This window comes from Miniopterus natalensis, chromosome 17 (genome assembly GCF_054644295.1).
Source record: "Miniopterus natalensis isolate mMinNat1 chromosome 17, mMinNat1.hap1, whole genome shotgun sequence".
NCBI classification, from domain to species: Eukaryota; Metazoa; Chordata; class Mammalia; order Chiroptera; family Miniopteridae; genus Miniopterus; species Miniopterus natalensis.
The window spans coordinates 21,574,957-21,592,979 of record NC_142097.1 but is presented as its reverse complement, the minus strand read 5'-3'; the positions used below and the strand labels follow the sequence as shown (position 1 = coordinate 21,592,979).

General features: G+C 41.8%; 1 protein-coding gene across 2 annotated transcripts in view; it reads right to left on the bottom strand.

The window, feature by feature from the left end:
- The window catches only part of EFTUD2 (elongation factor Tu GTP binding domain containing 2), a 28,104-nt gene extending 10,841 nt beyond the window's left edge, over positions 1 to 17,263 (bottom strand). The window contains exons 1-12 of one of the 2 annotated variants that reach the window (XM_016202073.2): positions 17,212 to 17,263; positions 14,533 to 14,641; positions 11,971 to 12,136; positions 11,344 to 11,422; positions 9,891 to 9,966; positions 9,347 to 9,412; positions 8,552 to 8,587; positions 7,443 to 7,533; positions 6,229 to 6,311; positions 3,780 to 3,946; positions 1,901 to 2,025; positions 352 to 415 (exon numbers count right to left, since the gene is read on the bottom strand). In XM_016202073.2, the coding sequence (XP_016057559.1) occupies positions 352 to 415; positions 1,901 to 2,025; positions 3,780 to 3,946; positions 6,229 to 6,311; positions 7,443 to 7,533; positions 8,552 to 8,587; positions 9,347 to 9,412; positions 9,891 to 9,966; positions 11,344 to 11,422; positions 11,971 to 12,136; positions 14,533 to 14,637 (1,058 nt within the window). In that variant the 5' untranslated portion in view covers positions 14,638 to 14,641; positions 17,212 to 17,263. Of the gene's footprint in view, positions 1 to 351; positions 416 to 1,900; positions 2,026 to 3,779; positions 3,947 to 6,228; positions 6,312 to 7,442; positions 7,534 to 8,551; positions 8,588 to 9,346; positions 9,413 to 9,890; positions 9,967 to 11,343; positions 11,423 to 11,970; positions 12,137 to 14,532; positions 14,642 to 16,734; positions 16,942 to 17,211 lie in introns of those variants that run through there. The other variant, XM_016202074.2, reaches the window with a different exon arrangement.
- Positions 17,264 to 18,023: the final 760 nt, after the last annotated feature.

Below are 18,023 nucleotides of genomic sequence, written 5' to 3'. Positions count from 1 at the left end.
GATCCAAGAGAAAGAAGGCAGTGTTACTGACCTCCAGGGTGTATTTCCTAAGTTCTGAATCTGAACAGGGCCAAGGGGAAGAAATGTGTGTGTGAGAGCATAAATTTCCAGACTCCTGAGACGGCATACGGTTATTACTTTCATGGATGCCTGCACTAAACTGTAAAAACCTAAAGAGAAACAACCGCTCACCCTGTTAGAGCTCATGAAACCAGCTCACTTAGAGGAGGAAACATGGTAGCTCATGTCTAACAAAAAGTAGGTTTTAATCTTCAGAACTTTCTTATGACTGCCCTCACTTACTGGGAAAATGGATCACCCCTTTAGCGTCACTTCCCACATCCTACTTACGTCTTGGGGTTGAAGTAGATGTCACCCCAGAGTCTTTTAGCAAATTCCTGGTAATTAATGTCACCTATAAGAGAAGCCATACAATTATAATCTACTTAGCAAACTATTGTTCAAAATTCTCTTTCAGGTGCCACAATAGTTTGTAGCTGAGAAATTTCTGCACCTTTCTTTCCGAGGTCCAGACATTTCCTTCTACCCAGGCAGGCAGACAAGGACACAGACGCACAAAGGACAAGACTGGCCCAAAGTTGACAAGGCTATGCTGGAGCCAAAATGAGCCCCCAGGTAGCATTCCATCTCCAGCAAGCATGGGACTGGGCTACAGACAAGGGTACAGTTTTTATTCTGCCTTTGATGGAACAGGCTCAACTGCAGCCTATATGCAACCCTTTGTCTGCACCTAAACCCCATCTTCCGGAAATGATGGACCTAGCCCTGGCCACTGTGGCTCAGTTGTTTGAGCACTGACCATGCACCAGTTTGACTCCTGGTCAGGACACATGTCCAGGTTGCGGGCTAGAACCTCAGTAGGGGGTGTACGGGAGGCAGCTGATAGATGTTTCTCTCTCATCAATGTTTCTATCTCTCTCCCTCTCCCCTTCTCTCTCTGAAATCAATAAAAACATGTTAAAAAAAAAAAGGTCTTGGATTTTGCTTTACATGCTGATACAAGAAAACACTGAGAAACACATAAACTGGAATCCTGTTCAGATGAATGCACTCATCGTCCATCTATTTTTTTTTTTAAAGAATCATCTGGAAACAACAAAAATATATGTTTAATGATGAGAAAAGTGGTAAGTGATAGTACATCTATACAGCGCACAACCGACCGATGTTTCTCTCTCTCCCTTCCTCTCTCTAAAATCCAACGGAAACATATCCTTGGGTGAGAATTAAAACCCAGGATGATAATGCCCTTCTAATGAAGTATAGTATTTGACACACGACGCTCAGGGCATGGCTCCCATTGGAATCTGAAGGAACTGGGGAGGCAACAGAGGTGGAGAGGAGCGCAGGAGCCTCTTGAGATGGGAAGCTGGTCTTAGGGTTCTGGTGTCGAGGCTCCAGAGACCCATAAAATCATTCAACTGGGCATCCACTGGAGGCTCGTTTGTGCTGACTGGACATCCAACATGAGTTAAGTAGGCCTACAAAGTTTTTACCTGCTAGACATGGCTGGAAAGACAGCTAGAACACTACTACTGAGGGAGAGTCCATTTCCAAGGAAGAGCTGAAGGGGCTTTGTGAACATGGCTGATTCCCTTTAGACAAAATCTGTCTAACTCTAGGAGAGAGCCTTATTCCTAAATGAGCTCTTTCTTCATTCTTCCTTCCTAGTCACCCTTATTGTTCCATTGTTTAGAAACCACTCGTCCTGAAGAAAGGGCCTAGGGGCCAAAAAGAGCCCCAAATGTGAGAATAACAGTTGATAAAATGCTCCCCGAAACAGGGACTCCAGCATGAAGCCAATTTCTAAACCATTCAGCAGGAAAGGCACACATGACTCTGGAGAAGCTGGTGAGAGAGACTGCCAGCCAGAGCTTACCAAACGTGTCAGCGTAGATCTTGGCAAAGGAGCCCAATGTGAAGCAGATGCTGTACTGGGAGCTGGAGAAGCAGACGTTGCCCAGGAGTGGGGACAGGATTAGGTTCTCATCGGTGGAATACATGCTGAAACAGAGACAGTCATGAGCGCACAGCCAGGCTGACACACTGCCAAGGGTAAAGGGCAGGGATTCAGTATCACAGCCTCTCTCCAGCCCTTGCCCTCCAATGGGGCTTACATAATACTGTACTGTCAGCTCTGCCAACAGCCTGGTCCAAGAAAGTGACATGATGGAGTTGTTCCCTAACTCCCAGTAACAAGCTGACTTCCTAGAGCTGGGAACACTCTGCATGATCTTGGAGGAGTTAACTACACTGGCAGACAAGGGAAAACTTGGAGGACAGAGACAAAGGTCTTAGAACACAGGAAATGAATCTGATGTGATTGCAGAGATATACATTCTGGAGAAATCTCAATCTTACAAACACAAATAGATATAAACACCAGTATAAATGATTGCTTGAATGAATGAATGAATGAATGAATGAATAAATAAAAGAAAAAGTAATGTTGCTCCCACCATGCTCCTCTTTCTTCTTTCTTCTGTTTGTTTGGCTTGCTTTACAATTTTGTGTTAAAACTTTGTGTCTTAAAAGCCATGTAGAAGCAACAGCATCACAAGTTCACTAATATTTGTAACAAAATCAGTTGTACACAGGGATCAAACCCACAACCCTAACCTTACTACACAATGTTTTATGGAATTTCTTAATTTAGAGCAGTTCCCTACCTCACTCTACCCGACTCCCAAGTTATGCTCCCCAGAGGCAACTGCTTTCAATTCTTTTAAAGCTGCTTTTAGAGTATTTACCTCCATATTTCTAGACAATATGTTTATATTGCTATTTCTTATTTAGAGGCTGAGACATCATGACTTCCTATTTTGGTAGATCGGGATTTAGCCCTATCCCACCCCATCTCCCTTTTTGAAGAAGTTTATCACTTCATATTTTAAATTCCTGATACTACATTGGGCTCTAGTCATTTTCAGCTCTTCCAGAGACAGGAAGAAGATATCCCTGTTGATAATCAGTGCTGCAACCAGAGAAGCTGATGAACGTAAATCTGTCTCTGGCCACGTAGGTACAGTCCTCAGTCCTCAACTGGAGAGATGTTCTCTCAAACGGTCTATTCCCATGCCCTTTGAGGGGCCTCAAGAAGTCATCCAGTACACTCTTCAGCCTACAGATGAAACTGTCTTTAAGACATATTTAACCTATTCTTCAAAGCCACCTTGATACTATATTCTAAAGTCCCCCAATCACCACTCATACTTATTAATGAATCCCTTGTAAACCTATCTGGTAAAGCAGCTATATCCAGAAACAACAGCCAACAGTTCCCTCATTTATTGAATGCTAATAATATAATAACAGCTAGCATTATTCAGGGATCAGTTACTGCTAAGCACTGTGCTAAGTATGTTACATCAGATATCTATTTAATTTCTTGTGACATCTCATTAGGCAAATATTATTATCTACCTCTTACAGAAGCAGAAACTGAGGCTCTACAAGCTTAAGTAATTTGCCCAACTTTACACAGTTGGTATAAGGTGAAGAGGAGACTGATTCTAGAGTTCAAGGGGTTGACCACAATACTAAATTGAAGATGTGTGAAGACGTGTGCACAACTGATTGAGACAGAAAATGAAGGAGGCCAGGCTGTGGAGTCAGTCCCTGAAGAGCCATGGAATGAGCCTCTAGGCCTGCCCAACAAGCTCATCAACACATGCCAAGAAATCAGAGTTGCCCCCAAAGTTCAAGGTTAAGCTTTATAAAAGCCAGAGTCCCTGAGGACACTGCCAGGGTCCATATACCTTATTAATCCGTTGACCTCATCTACAATGTGGCGCAGCTTGTAATAAGCATCAGTGGGAGGCAGCTTCAGCTCCAGGATGAGCCTGTCGATCTTGTTGATGCACACAGTGACTGCCAGCCTCTCTTGCACTGCATGCTTGATCAGCCGCTCTGTGTTCAGCATCACCTGAGAGACAAAGGTGGTCAGGGCAAAGAGAGCAGAAAAGTCCAGAGCAAACTCAAGAGGGTACTATTTTAAAATATGAAGCATGAGGAAAAGAGGACCTGAGGAAATAGACTGTTGGGTGGAAACAGATGTTATCTTGCCAAAGGCAGATTGATGAACTTTAAGAAGGTACCAGCAGGACTGAAAAATGAATAAATACACTGATGATGTTGGGAGCCAGGTTTCTCAGAGCTAGAGAAGAAACAGAAGAATTAGGAAGAACCTATGGTGCTAAAATGCAGTTGCCAGAATTAGGATAAACTAATTCTTTTTTCTTCTTTCTTTTGTTGTGCTAATGATTTTTTAATATACATGAGTAAAAATAGTTACAGATATGCATGGATGTATATGATCTGTGCTCAGTGAAAGGACCAAGATGCAATGCACCCCAGTAGCAATGATCTGTTTCTAAATACCAGTCTCCACTATAAGAAGCCAGAGTTCCTTGCAGAAATGGCTGATTCCAGGACTGGGACAGGGAAAGTACAAGATGAGTCTAGACCGTCTTTTTGTGCCTAAAAGTAGGAAGTATTAAAAGGAGAAAAAAAAAAAAAAGATGGGACACGCCAAAAGGATAAAGGAGACAGCCCAAAGGATCTCTCACTAGCCAAGTCTAGGATAGAGTATCAAAATATATAAGGACAGAAATAGATTATAACCCACAGAATAAAATAAAAATCCATGTATCCATACTAATAATAAATAAGCAAATGGGGGAGAAGGGAAGGCTTTTCCTTACAAAAGAATTCCAACCAATAAATACAGAAGGAATAGTAAGAGTTAGAAGATCACCACTTGCAACTATTATAGAAACAAGCTAGGAATGATCAATAGATGATAAAAATTGTAGGTAAAGTTGGATAAGGAATAGAATATATAACAGACTCAAGATATCCCCCACAAATTATTACACAGGGGGAAATATGGTAACTTTACACCGAAGAAAGCTGACAGACCTGCCTTAACTAGTGATCAATGTTAACATCACCAATGGGATAAGCTGACATCATGGACCTCCTGAGAAGATGGAGTAATAAGAACACAGCTATACTTATGTAGTATTCCTGCTAAAAATAACCTAAACATAATCACGAGGAAACATTAGACAAACCCAAATAGACAGTCTACAAAATAAACGGTATATATGCTATATGCCAATGTCATAAAATGCCAAGAAAGATAAAAGAACAGTTCCAACCAATTAAAAGAAATTAAAGATACATGAAGACTAAATGCTATGCAGCGTCCTGGATTAGGAAAAAATACTATAAACGACATTACCGGGACAGCTAGTGAGACTAAGTTCTGTAGAAAAAGATCTATATAATAACAGTGTATCAATGTTAAAGTCCCTGATTTTGGTAACTGTACTATGGTTATGTAAGTGAATGTCTTTGTTCTTAGGAAATACATTCTGAAATATTTTACTTTCAAATGGTTCAAGGGAAGAACATACACATGTGTGTGAGTATGTGTGTATATGTACAGAAAGAATGACAAAGCAAATGAGGGTGAGTTCTTTGTACCTGCAACTTTTCAGTAAGTCTGAAATTATTCCAAAACAAAGTCAATTTTAAAAAGGCAATTCTGGCTCCCTCTGCTGGCTATCTCACTAATGACAACATGAATGAGGTTAGCCAAATTACCTCATCTTTCAATTTAGAAATATAAAAGACAGACAGCTGTCCCGCATGGCTCAGCAGCTGAGCATCGACCTAGGATCCAGGAGACCTTGGTTCAATTCCCGGTCAGGACACAAGCCTGGGTTGCAGGCTCGATCCCCGATGGGGGACCTGCAGGAGGCAGCCAGTCAATGACTCCCATCATTGATGTTTTAACTCTCTCTCTCCCTCCCTTCCTCTCTCTGAAATCAATAAAGAGAAATTTTAAAAAAAGAAATAAATATAAGACACGCTGGGCCTCCAATCTCTCTTGAGATTAGAAAACTCATTAATATTTAAAATCCACTTATACAAATATACTCTCCACCTTCCCTTTTATTTGTCATTTTATCTTTGTGTTTTCTGAATGGCAATGGGTCTTATCAATCATTTTGAGCTTCACTGGGCAGGGGGTGAGGAACTCACATTGAGAACTAACTTTGACCTTCATTTGTTGCCTTCGTTTTAGAGCAAATGTGAGCCCTAATCCCACAGACTCTCATGTTCTCTGGCTCCCATCTTGCTCAGTGCTCTGGGTACTGTGTGGGGCAAACCTAATGGGGAGGAGGGGCCCAGACTCACACCCTCGGCAGCATCGATGAAAAGGACCACTCCATCTGAGATGCGCAAGCCAGCCGTGACCTCATCAGAAAAATTCACATGTCCTGTAAAGCAAATACCAACTAAGTCACCAACTAAGCTGCCACTTGTACGGTGGCAGGATAAGGCACAGTAACTAGTAGATGGTCTGAGGGGTACTATAAAGCATGTGAAGTCCCAGTATCCCTTTCCCTTCTCCCCACAGCTCCCTGCAGTATATAAAATTCCACCATTAGAGTCACATCCTTGGATTAAACTTTTATACAAGAGATCCCCAAACAAAAAGAAGGAAGTGGCCCTGGCCGGTGTGGCTCAGTGGCTAGAGTATCGGCCTGTGCACCGGAGGGTCGAGGGTTCGATTCCCAGTCAAGGGCACATAACTGGGTTGCAGGTCTGATCCGCCCCCCAGTCAGGGCATGTGTGGGAGGCAACCAATTGGTGTATCTGTGTCACATCGATGTTTTTCTCTCTCTCTCTAAAATACCCTCTCCCCTTCCATCTACTCTCAAAAATCAATGGAAAAAAATATCCTCACTCCGGGGGTGAGGATTTAAAACAAAACAAAACAAAACAAAACCCCAAACAAACAAAAAAACAAAAAGAAGGAAGTGTTTGACCTAGGAGGGTATAACATATTCACATTCACATACCAGCTTAGTCTAATCAGCAGTAAGCAGAGTTCTGTGGGACAGAAGATAATTTGGAGGCAGGAGAAAAGGCAAAGGAGGACCTGGAACATGGGAGACAGCATCTGGCAAGATGCTGGTGGGGGGCAGGGCTGACAGGTATGAGGGTATTGGGCAAGGAAGGCCAATCTGTAAAGATTCAAATTTTCCTACTTAAAAATCTGCCACACTTGGTCTTTGCCAAAAGATAAAAAGTCAGCTATAGGGCAAGGCATGCTGCTCCCATGGTAACCTGTGTGTCCACCAGCAAGCAGTTGGTGTGCTTCTCCCATAGTCTCCTTCAAAAGATTGGGAGTGCCTGAGGCAGGGAACCATGCCTGACTTATCTTTGTTACCATAGTGTCTAGCATGGGGCCTGACACAGGCCCAAGTGAATAAATGAATGAGATTCCCTAAAATTTAAATATCCTAGAGAAGAGTAAAGAGAGGAACAAAATGAAAGGCCTGGAGCACAGAGCTTGCCAATTAACTAGTAAGAAACAAAGGAGATAGGGCCAAAGAATGTCCTACCTGGCGTGTCCATGATATTGAAGAGGTAAGATTTTCCTTTGGTATCTGGCAAAACCACTGTCACAGGAGTGCTTTTGATGCCAACACCTCTCTGAAAGTCACAAAATGAGAGTGTTCAAGGTTTCTTCCTATGCAAGACGGGTTCATTCTGCTCTTGGCTTGCCAGTTGCTAATAAATTACATTGACTTCTCTCTTTGTAGTGGATATGATTTGTATCTAAGCATCCAACCAGAATGACCTTGAAGATGAAGTATCTTAATGTTAAACAGCATTTTTGGAGGGGTTTTCTTCAAACACACAAAAAAAGTAAAACTAAAAATGAGCAAGCAAGCAAAGCAATATTAAACCTTAATGGAGAATCCAGGGCCCTAAAAGTCTTCTCCTCATGCACTGGAAACAAAAACAATAGCCAAGCTTCAGGTAAGTAAAAAGAAACAATCTGGGGGCATTTTAGGATAAAAAAAAATAATAACAGCTTTAACAGGGAGTAATTATTAAACTCTAGTCAAATAAATATATTAAGAAACAACAGCAGTGCCTGGCTAGTGTGGCTCAGTGGTTGAGCATCAATCCATGGACCAAGAAGTCACCAGTTGGATTCCTGGTCAGGGCACATGCCTGGGTTGTGGGCTAGATCCCTGGTAAGGGGCATGCAGGAGGCAGCCGATTGATGTTTCTCTGTCTCTAAAAATAATAAAAAAGCTTTATATAAAAGAATAAAAGAGAGAAGCTACTCCTAAAAAGGCATCATCATATGGAAGTCATCTTACAGATTTTAAGCATGATGTCATTTAAAGCATCATGTTGTGCTTCTGCATAACTTATAACATAAATGTACACATCACCTCTTAGTATTTGCCCCATTAGGCCACATTAAACCCAGTCAAGGACAGAAGGGTTCCCCCCCTTTACCCTACAGCTTGCCTACCCAGCTCTTTCAAGTTACAGATCATGGGATGACTGGTAGAAGCAGGGAGATAAAGTGGCGGGAGTGAGAGAAGGGTTGCGGCATGGACCAAAGTGTTATCATAAAGGCTCCCTATACTCCCTATAAAGCTCTTGCTGGGTCTGGTGTGGGCAACAGTTGGATTTCCCAAGGCACACTTACCTCTTGCTCTGTGAAGAGGATGTCAGTGTAGCACAGCTGAAAAAAATAAACTGTTGTTACCAAATGAATTCAGATTCCTCTCCCACACAAATCATCAATCACTTTCCCTCACCACCTCCCAACTCAAGGTTTCTACCTCAGGAGGATAGGCTGAAAAGAGCAGGGTGTCCCTACAGAAATTCCAGACAATGAGACCAGAGCCTTCACAGATGGAAACTGTTCCTCAATGTGTGTGTTTTGGGAGGGTGGGGGTGGCCACTGAAGACCAGGTAGGGCTGGAGAGCTAAATTATATCAAATGCACCAAATCACCAAATTCTTTGGTAAAGGAAACATATTCAGCTTTCATGGAACCCCCATATGTCAAAACAGTCAATCGGGCAGAGACTGAATAACTTATTGCACTGAGACTTGCAGCCACAATTGGCCTCATTCACAGGCATGTAAATGTATCACACAAACAACAAAGTGCAATTGTATTAGATTTACAGAAGAAGCTTTTAATATTATGACAGGAAAGAACAGGCTATAAAAGTCAGGATATATCAGAACAGAGATGGGATCCCAAGTGCCCAATAGATCATCCAAAACTACTGCAGATTAATATTCTTTATGCTTCCGAGAAAGTTGCAATTATTTTCTTTAAAGCAATTAATAGAGATTACAATCATAAAGAGCACTTTGTAGGTGTCATTATTTACAATGAGTGGGAAGGCTAAAGGAAGGGGAAGGAGAGAGACACACTCTGTATATTCTGAATGCTTCACCCTAAATCCTCAACAGAATTTCTACTTACATCTTGGTCATAGCGCTTTCTGATTTCCGGGTGAGTCTGCTCTATTAAACAATCTACAAAACAAGTCTGAAAGGAAAGAGAATGTTAAGACCTGCCAACCACAGAGGAAAATCTATTTTATCCTTCCCCCAGCTCCCAATACACCACATCATTTAGGGATAAGGAGAGGGGGAAGAAAACAAGGAGGATTATGGGACAGCAAAAAATTAACACTGAAGCCACAGGATTATTTTCAAATGAAAGATGCAATCTTTCTTGGACAAGCATCCCCAGGGATGCTTGTATAAAATCAGAGTAAGGCTCAATTTTCCCTTTTCTGTCCAGCTGTAGACACAGGGCTCAAGCATGCAAGTGGCTTACTAACAGGCTCCACATGCTGCTTAGGAAAAGCTAGAATTTTAGAGCTTTTGCAATAAGCATGGAGGCCCCCAGAGTCAGGATTTCCAGCCTTGTGGGCTCAAATCCCAACCTGTGACTCTGAGGGCTGAAAAAATGAGCAGGAATGAAGAGAAACCCTCTTCCAAGTAGCTAAAAGCTCTCTCACCTTGCCATGATGGAGATGGCCGCAAAGGGTCACATTTCTGATGAGCTCCGAGTTATCCATCAGATCTGCCAGGAAACTGAAAGGAAGAAGGAAAAGAGAAAAGGAAATTTGGAAGTTTTCAAATGGGAAGGGGTGCAAAAGTGTCTTAGGTATTTTTAGTTGTTCAGGATCAACTTTCAGACCAACAAGAGAGTGCTTAGGGGCAGATGGGAATTTCTACATCTATACAGTTCTGGCTTTGGGAATGGAATAGACTTCTCCATGAGGGTGACGCAGTCCATGAAATGTCATGAGGATTTCAACAGTATAATAATGAGATTTAAAAAGGAAAAAACAAAACAAAAACGAATACCAGAACTAACACACATACACAAGTACTGTCCCTTTCAAAATCGTCAGGCTAAATGCTATCGTTTATTCCTTTGATGCTAAGGGGACTTAAAATAACTTTGGGAGCTTTTCTTTTGAAACTGTCATCAGAGCTAGTTAATAAAAAAATGCCATCTCATTAACAATGCTGAGCAGAGAACTTTCATCTTTACCAAAATCAGCACTGTTTTTCTTGCTTAGCACCCACATTACTCACGGTAAGTAGCCTTCACATGACTGGCTCTTCAAAAATATCAAGTCTGCTTTCAAAGACAGGAGATTTTAAAACATCACCATTGAGAACAGAAAGGAACATGAAGTGAGTTCTGAAGATAACTGAAAAATTGCTTCAAAAATGCCTAAATGATGGTAGGTGAACTGAACATTTGATAAGGGACCACACTCTTGGACATATGAGATGACAACATGGTTAAAAAAGGTTTCATTATCGAATATTGAGTCACAAGCACTTTAATATATGAGGGCCATACCAGTGCATTTCATCAACTTAAATATTTTCAAAAACAGACTGAAGAGTCTAAATTATTCTATACATACAGGGTTCGACAAAAGTAGGTTTATAGTTGTTCGCACAGAAAATAATACAATAATCAGTAAATAATAATAACAAAATATAAATAAACTGTTTCGTGTCCTCACAACTATAAACCTACTTTTGCCCCACCTGTATATCTACCTACCTGTACCCTTCTTTTCAAAATAGAATCATGTTTCCAAAATATTTAGCAATTTTGCTGAGTCAAAATAGGCTCTGGTAGCCCAATGACAATTATACTACTTAGTACTCACTGTCTGAAAGGCTGGCTTTCAATACCAAACTAAAAATTTGGAAGAAGAGAAAACAGCTGAGATATGAATGACAGCCAAGAGAAAAGTTAAGAATGAAACTAAATATCCCAGAAACCAGATAAACTGAAAGGAAATCTTGACAAATTGTAGGGAGAGATTTTGCTTTTGCAATTCACTGGCTATTTCAAACACAAACCACCTCCTACATCCCCATGAAAAAAACGAACCTACACTATTCATGAAGAGAGGCTGAGAGACCTTATTTATAACTTACTCCATTTCATACACTGTGACAGGTAACGTCTGCTCCATCAGAGTAAATTTCTTGGTTTTCACTGGTTTAATAATGGGTTCTAGAGAAAAAAAAAAGTAGTGATGTGCAGGTAGGCAGAAAACATAAAAATACAGAGCTCTATCCCATTAGGCTGAGCTTTCAGAATGTCTGATACATGATATCAATTTATGTTATTCTCAAGAATCACTCAGATGTTGAGAAAGTTCTGAGACTGCTGTTTCACACAAACAGTAAAGGATGTTGAATTTTGGACTGAGCCTGAACTTCATTTTGTGGGAGAAAGGGAGAGGGACCGGATATAGGTTGAGGTCAATGTCACTTCAAAAACTCTCCTTGCATTTATAAAATGCAACTACTTAGAAAATAAGCATCATGAGGACTGGTTAAAGGAGTTGAGATTATTTGGATGGGAGTCTTCAAGCACCTAAATAGATATTAGATAAATAAGTAACTCTTATTTCCTTAGGAAAAAGCTATGAGTTTTACTGAATATTAAAACAGGGTTAACGGAATCTCAATCCAGAACTCTCAAGATTGCTGAATGCTGTGAAATGAAGAGTTCTAGTTTTACTGTCACCGTACACAACCCAGTGCCTCCTGACTTGCCTGTCAGAGGCTGGGTGTCTTCCTCCTGAACTATGGTCTCCACCTCAGGACCATACACCTCTTCAGCTGTGGGGTAGTACTTTTTGTCCTCATGCAGCACCACCTCCATCCCAGGGTGATCTTCATCATGATCGCCTACATCATCGTCATCTTCGTCGTCATCCATCTAAAAGAAAGAGAGGCTGTAAGAGGCACACACTTTTCCTGCTCAATAGCTGACATTACATGAGTTAAGAGCAATGACTTCCCATGCATGACAGCTTCAGTGTTCATCTGGTCATCCAGCTCCCCTCATTCTCTCCCTGCCCCACATTCAAGCACTGGCCCAAATCTACATCCCTGCGTCCTTTCATTGTGATGAACTTCTGCAGGCCTGTCAACACTCCCTTCACTAAAGGAACAGTGCCAGCGTCTTGCTTTGATCATGTCACCCCTTATTCCTGGTTCGCCATTCAAGGCCTTCTATAGTCTGGCCCCTCCCCTTCTGCTTCACACCCACAGCCATCCTCCAGCAGCTGTGCTTCAGAAATCAGGAGGAGAAATCACTTCCTCTTAACACACAATCTCTGGGCCCCTGCTCACTATATTCTTTTCCAGAATGCCCTGCCTTCTTTCCTGTCTCCATTATCAAAATCTTATGCATCTCCTACTGTTATGTGCCTTCAATAAAGAAGTTTTAAAAAATTTGTGCATCCCATGTGGACTAGGAGGTTATAGGAACTCTTAGTCTGCTAGGAACATGAACTAGTGCAGCCATGCTGAAGTGTAATTTGACAGTACTTAGTATAAACACATTAACAAAGTATAAACACATTAAGTATATATATGATCCTATGATCAGCAACTCTGCTTTTGGGAATATAACACAAAGAAATTTTCACATGATGCATAAAGTGAGACTATTCGCTGCAGTATTATTTGTGTTGAGGGAAGGCTGATGGCAGGTTATTTGGTCCCCATCACTAACACACAGGGAAAACTGAGCATCAGTCAGATGCCATAGACTAGCCATACACACAGCAACAGAGATGGATCCTAAAATGCATCCCTCATCACACGCTGAGTGGGCAAAAGTAAGAAACAGAATGATGCAGATAATATGATTCCATTTACTTAAATTAACACATGTGCACAATGTAACTACACATTTTGCAACTCACACAAATAAAAAAGCATACGTACATTAGAGCAATTACTGTGGTAACAGGTATGAGAATGAAATAAAAAATTATATATATATAGGTTAATTATGCCTGGCTGGGCATGGCTCATCGGTTGAGCATAGATCTAAGATCCAGGAGATCAAGGTTCGATTCTCTGTCAGGTCACATGTCTGGGTTTTCAGGCTCAATTCCCAGTGGGGGGTGTGCAGGAGGCAGCCAATCAATGACTCTCTCGTCATTGATGTTTCTATCTCTCTTTCTCCCTCTCCCTTCCTCTCTCTGAAACCAATAAAGATATATTTAAAAAATAAAATAAAAAATCTAAAACTCACACGAGCTTCCTAAGTGTTCAACGTCGCCTGTCTTAAAATTCCTTTCATAATTTTTACCATGCACACATACCACACTTACTAGCCTGTAGTTTCTGAAATGCAGTGCCTTATCTCCATCTTTACAAAGCCTGATGAGACTCTGATTCACTTTAAAAAAAAAAACTTTATTGATTTGAGGGGGCTGCCTCCTGCATGACCCCTATTGGGGATTGAGCCCGCAACTCGGGCATGTGCCCTGACCAGGAATCGAAATGTGATCTCTTGGATCATAGATGAATGCTCAACCGCTAAGCCATGTCGACCAGGCCCTGATTCCCTTTCTAGCACCACAGCCAGTCCCAGTTTCTTAAAGATGACCACAGTGGCTTTCAGCTTACCTCTGCAAGATCTCCCCTATCCAGGACCTAATGCATCTGGGCCTGGAGACTTGAATGCATCTAAAGTCGCAAGATGCTCTTTTTCCACCTCACCTATATGGCTTCAGTTTTCTTTTTCCAGTGTTTTTTTCCTTTCTACTTTTATCTAATTCGAAAGACATTTTCCATGATGGAGATTACCGATGGCAGCCAGGACTTTTGTTTTGCTTCTCTGCTGTTTTATTAATGTCACACCTCCACTGATGAGCAGGGGGCCCACCTACCCCTCGTTCTGAACTCTGCTAAATCATAACAGCCACCTTCGGTGTCTTTTGCAAGCCTCAGACTTCATCTTCCATAGCTCTCCTGAAGGGAGGCACAGGAACCTGTACCTTCTTTCTCTATTGTTTTTGTTCATCTTTCAAAATCTGAGCTTATGAGGGTGGTCCCAGTACAGCTGCACTTGGCAAAGGTAACTACCTTATATTTCCTTTTGGAACTTTGGTAGCAAAGTTTTCTTAGGGGCAGTGTGAGACCCCAATTAAGTTATATTATAATGTACACAGGTATTATGGGAGCACAGGAGATTCCCATACTGACAGCTTCCCCTCCTCTTTCTTCTCATTGTCTCTGCTTACATATTCTTTTAATACTAAAAGTTTTGTTGTTTTTTTAAAAGTGAGAGAAGAAAAAAGCAATATATTATCTTACCTCATCAAGATCTTTGGTCTCTCTGCCCAGTTCATCATCATCTTCATCAGAATCTAGCTCTGGTCCAATATAATTCCCAAACTCATCATACAAGTCAGTATCCATGATGCTAAAATTCAAGAAGAGGAGTTAGATTCTGAGAAGGTAATCAAGGCCTCCACGACATGGCCCCACATGTCTAGGCTTAGAGTTGACCGTATCCCTTCACACATCTCCTCTCCAATTACACCAACCTACTGACAGCTCCCCCTCCTCTTTTTTCTCATTGTCTCTGCTTACATATTCTTTTAATACTAAAAATTTTTTTAATAACTTAATACCAGAAGATTTTAAAAACAGTACAAATAACTTTCTTTTTCCTAAATTATTTGAGAGTAAGTTACTGACACAATGCATCATCACCACCTAAAAGTTTACTGCAGGAGTTGGCACATTATGGCCTGTGGACAAATCTGGCCTGCTGCCTGATTTTAATTTTATTTTAAAAATTTATCTGCTGCCTGATTTTATAAAGCCCTCAAGCTAAGAATGCCTTTTACATTTTTAAATAGTTGAAAAATCAAAAGAACATTATTTCATGATATAGGAAAATTAATGACATGAAATCAAGTTTCAATGTCTATAAAAACAGCTTTATTGGAACACAGCCACGCTCAATCATTTATATTATCTATGGCTGGTTTCACACTGTACCAGCAGAATTAAGTAGCTACAACTGAGCCCATATGGCCCAGAAAGCCTAAAATATTTACTATAGGAAAGGTTTGCCAACTACTGCTTTAGTGTGTATCATTCCTACAAACAAGGACATTCCCCTACAAAATCACAATACAACTATCAAAATCAGACACATTACTACCACCTAATTCACAGACCCCAAGTTTCACAAGTTGTTCTAATAATGTCCTGCATAGCAAAGGATCCAATCCAGGATTGCATGTTTGCATTTAGTTGCCGTGTATTTAGTTTCTCTCACTCTGGAACAATTCCTCAGTTTTTCCTTGACTTTTATGACTTAAAACTTTTGAAGATTATAGGCTAGTGAGTTTGTAGAATGTCCCTTAACTTGGGTTTGTCAGATGTTTCCTAATGATTGATTAAGGTTATGCATTTCTGGCAGGAATATCTCAGAAGTGATGTGTTCTTTTTAGTGCATCTTCTATCAGGGAGTACATGATTTTAATTTGTCCCATTAGTGGTGATGTTACTTTAACCACCTGATTACAGCAGTGTCTGCCAGACTTTTCTATTGTAAAGTTATCTGTTTTCTCTTTTTAATTAATACGTTTTTTGTGGGGTTTCTCCACTTTAATTATTGAAATTCTATTCAAAGCACAGTTCAAATGCCACCTCTTTCAAGCTTTTCCACATTCTCAATTTCTCACTCCCCTATGCTGCTATAGCCTTCTGCTCCTTTACTAGCATTTAACTGTCTTGAATGGTAGTTAACTGTACTAATTACCCTCACCAACAGCTCTACAGCTTGTAAGTAATATGCAGCAAACCAGAGCATGGGTTAAGGGCCTGGGCTCCACAGTTGAAAGACTTGGATGTGAATCCTTTCATTGCATGAAGGGTTATGAGAATTAAACAAAATAGTCTGTGTAAAGAATTTATCAGAGTCCCAGGCTCAATAAATGTTAGCTAGCATTATTTTTTGGCTATTCTTGAATACAGGAACCCTGTGTTCCTTGTGCGTACCTGCCAGTACACCTTGCATAAGTAGGTACTGTTAAATATTAAGTGAATGGAATATTTAATTTTAAGATACTGTTATTTCTTGCACTGTTAATCCCTCTACCTCCCTCAATGCACCCTGTCGAGTGCTGATTGTAGATAAAATAGAGAATTAAGAGCTACAAGAACCAGTAACTAATGTAAATTATTATGGTACCTTTCAATATGCATAGAGATTCTTTACACTTCCAAAAAGCTATCGCATTCTCCTTCGAAATGTGAAATGCTCTTCCTTTGGATATTCATACCTTGTTCCTTCATTTCACTCAAGTCTCTATGAAAGTGTGACGTTTTCTGAGAAACCTGCACTTGTAACTCTATAAAAGTCCCCTATACACACACTCTTCAACCCCCACATTCACTGTTTTATTATTATTAACATTTATCACTAGCTGAAATACATCCATGGGTTCAGTCAGCTCCTTAACTACAATTTAAGCAAGGACTTAATTTGATTTCACTTACAAAAGTGCCTGACACAATACAGGGCCTCAATAAGTAGTTGTTGTTGAATGAATGAATGAATGACGCCGACAAAGCAGAGAAGATAGCTGACTTGCCTGCAGTTGCACAAAGCTAGTAACCTTAGGTACCAAACCTCACTGCAGCTTCCCGCTATAATGCAGGCACGGAGGGAGCTTGGCAGAGGAGCGAAGATGGCACAGATGGAACCGGAGAGAGGGGACTGAACAGTGAGAGAATGACCCCTGCCTAGGGAAGGGGTTTTACGGATAGCCGACACTGAGGGAATCCTGGAATGTGTGTGTGTGTGTGTGTGTGTGGGGGGGGGCTTTCATTCCTTTCCCGCTCCGCACCTCAATTTACTCACTTGTAAAGTGAAAGAGGCAGATCGCATATAAAGTCTCTTCCAGATCTGACATTACTTAATTTCCCATCCCACCCGGAGCAACTTTCCCAGGCCGTTGACCCCCGTCAGCTCACCTCCCTCCGGCTCAGCCAAAACCTCCAAGCCCAACGGCGACCGCGCTTCCGGCCCACGCCGCCGCACCGCCTGCGCCCGCTGCCCGGAAGGACCCCGCCGACGCCGCTGTCGCGTTTCTGACGCGAAGGACAGCCCTCTGCCTGAGGGCCAGCTCGGAAGAATGGCCACCGTAGACACAGGAACGGGTGATGTGGAGTTGTGGGCCCCAAAACTGAGGCGTGGGCTACTCCAAATAGAGTGAGGCCTGAAGAGGCCTGAATCTGATCAGGCGCCTCGGGGCCGCACTGAAAGGGGGGCCTTCGGGCCGATCACGTGTGCAGGCTGTTGGAGCTGTTGCTAGGCAACCACAGCGGCTGTACCTGGTCTACGCTGAGCTGCCCTGTTACGGAGTATCTAAAAATCCCCAAAGAAAGCACGGGAACCGAGGCCAGGGCTGCTGGGGTGACGGCTACGGGGGTCAGAAGGGTTAGTTGTATTTATTCAGTGACTGGGGAGGGCTCCGAACTGGACAGGAGCCAGAACATTTGAGTTAAATTCCTGGTCAGCCCTCTTGTTGGTGTTCAGCTTATCCACGTTGGGGTGGAGAGGGAGGGCTATAGGGTTGGTTGCGGACATTCTGCTGCCCTGCGCTAGGGCTATTGATGATGACTACCACAACATCTAGCTCAATGCCCCAGGAATCTGAGGTTCAAGGGGGTCTCACAACAAGGAAAAGCCAGAGCCAGGACTAGAACCCATATAGATGATCTCTCTGTAGAACAGGACCAATCAGCCTCAGATCCCAGAGGCTGCAAAAGTACAGTGGCAGAAC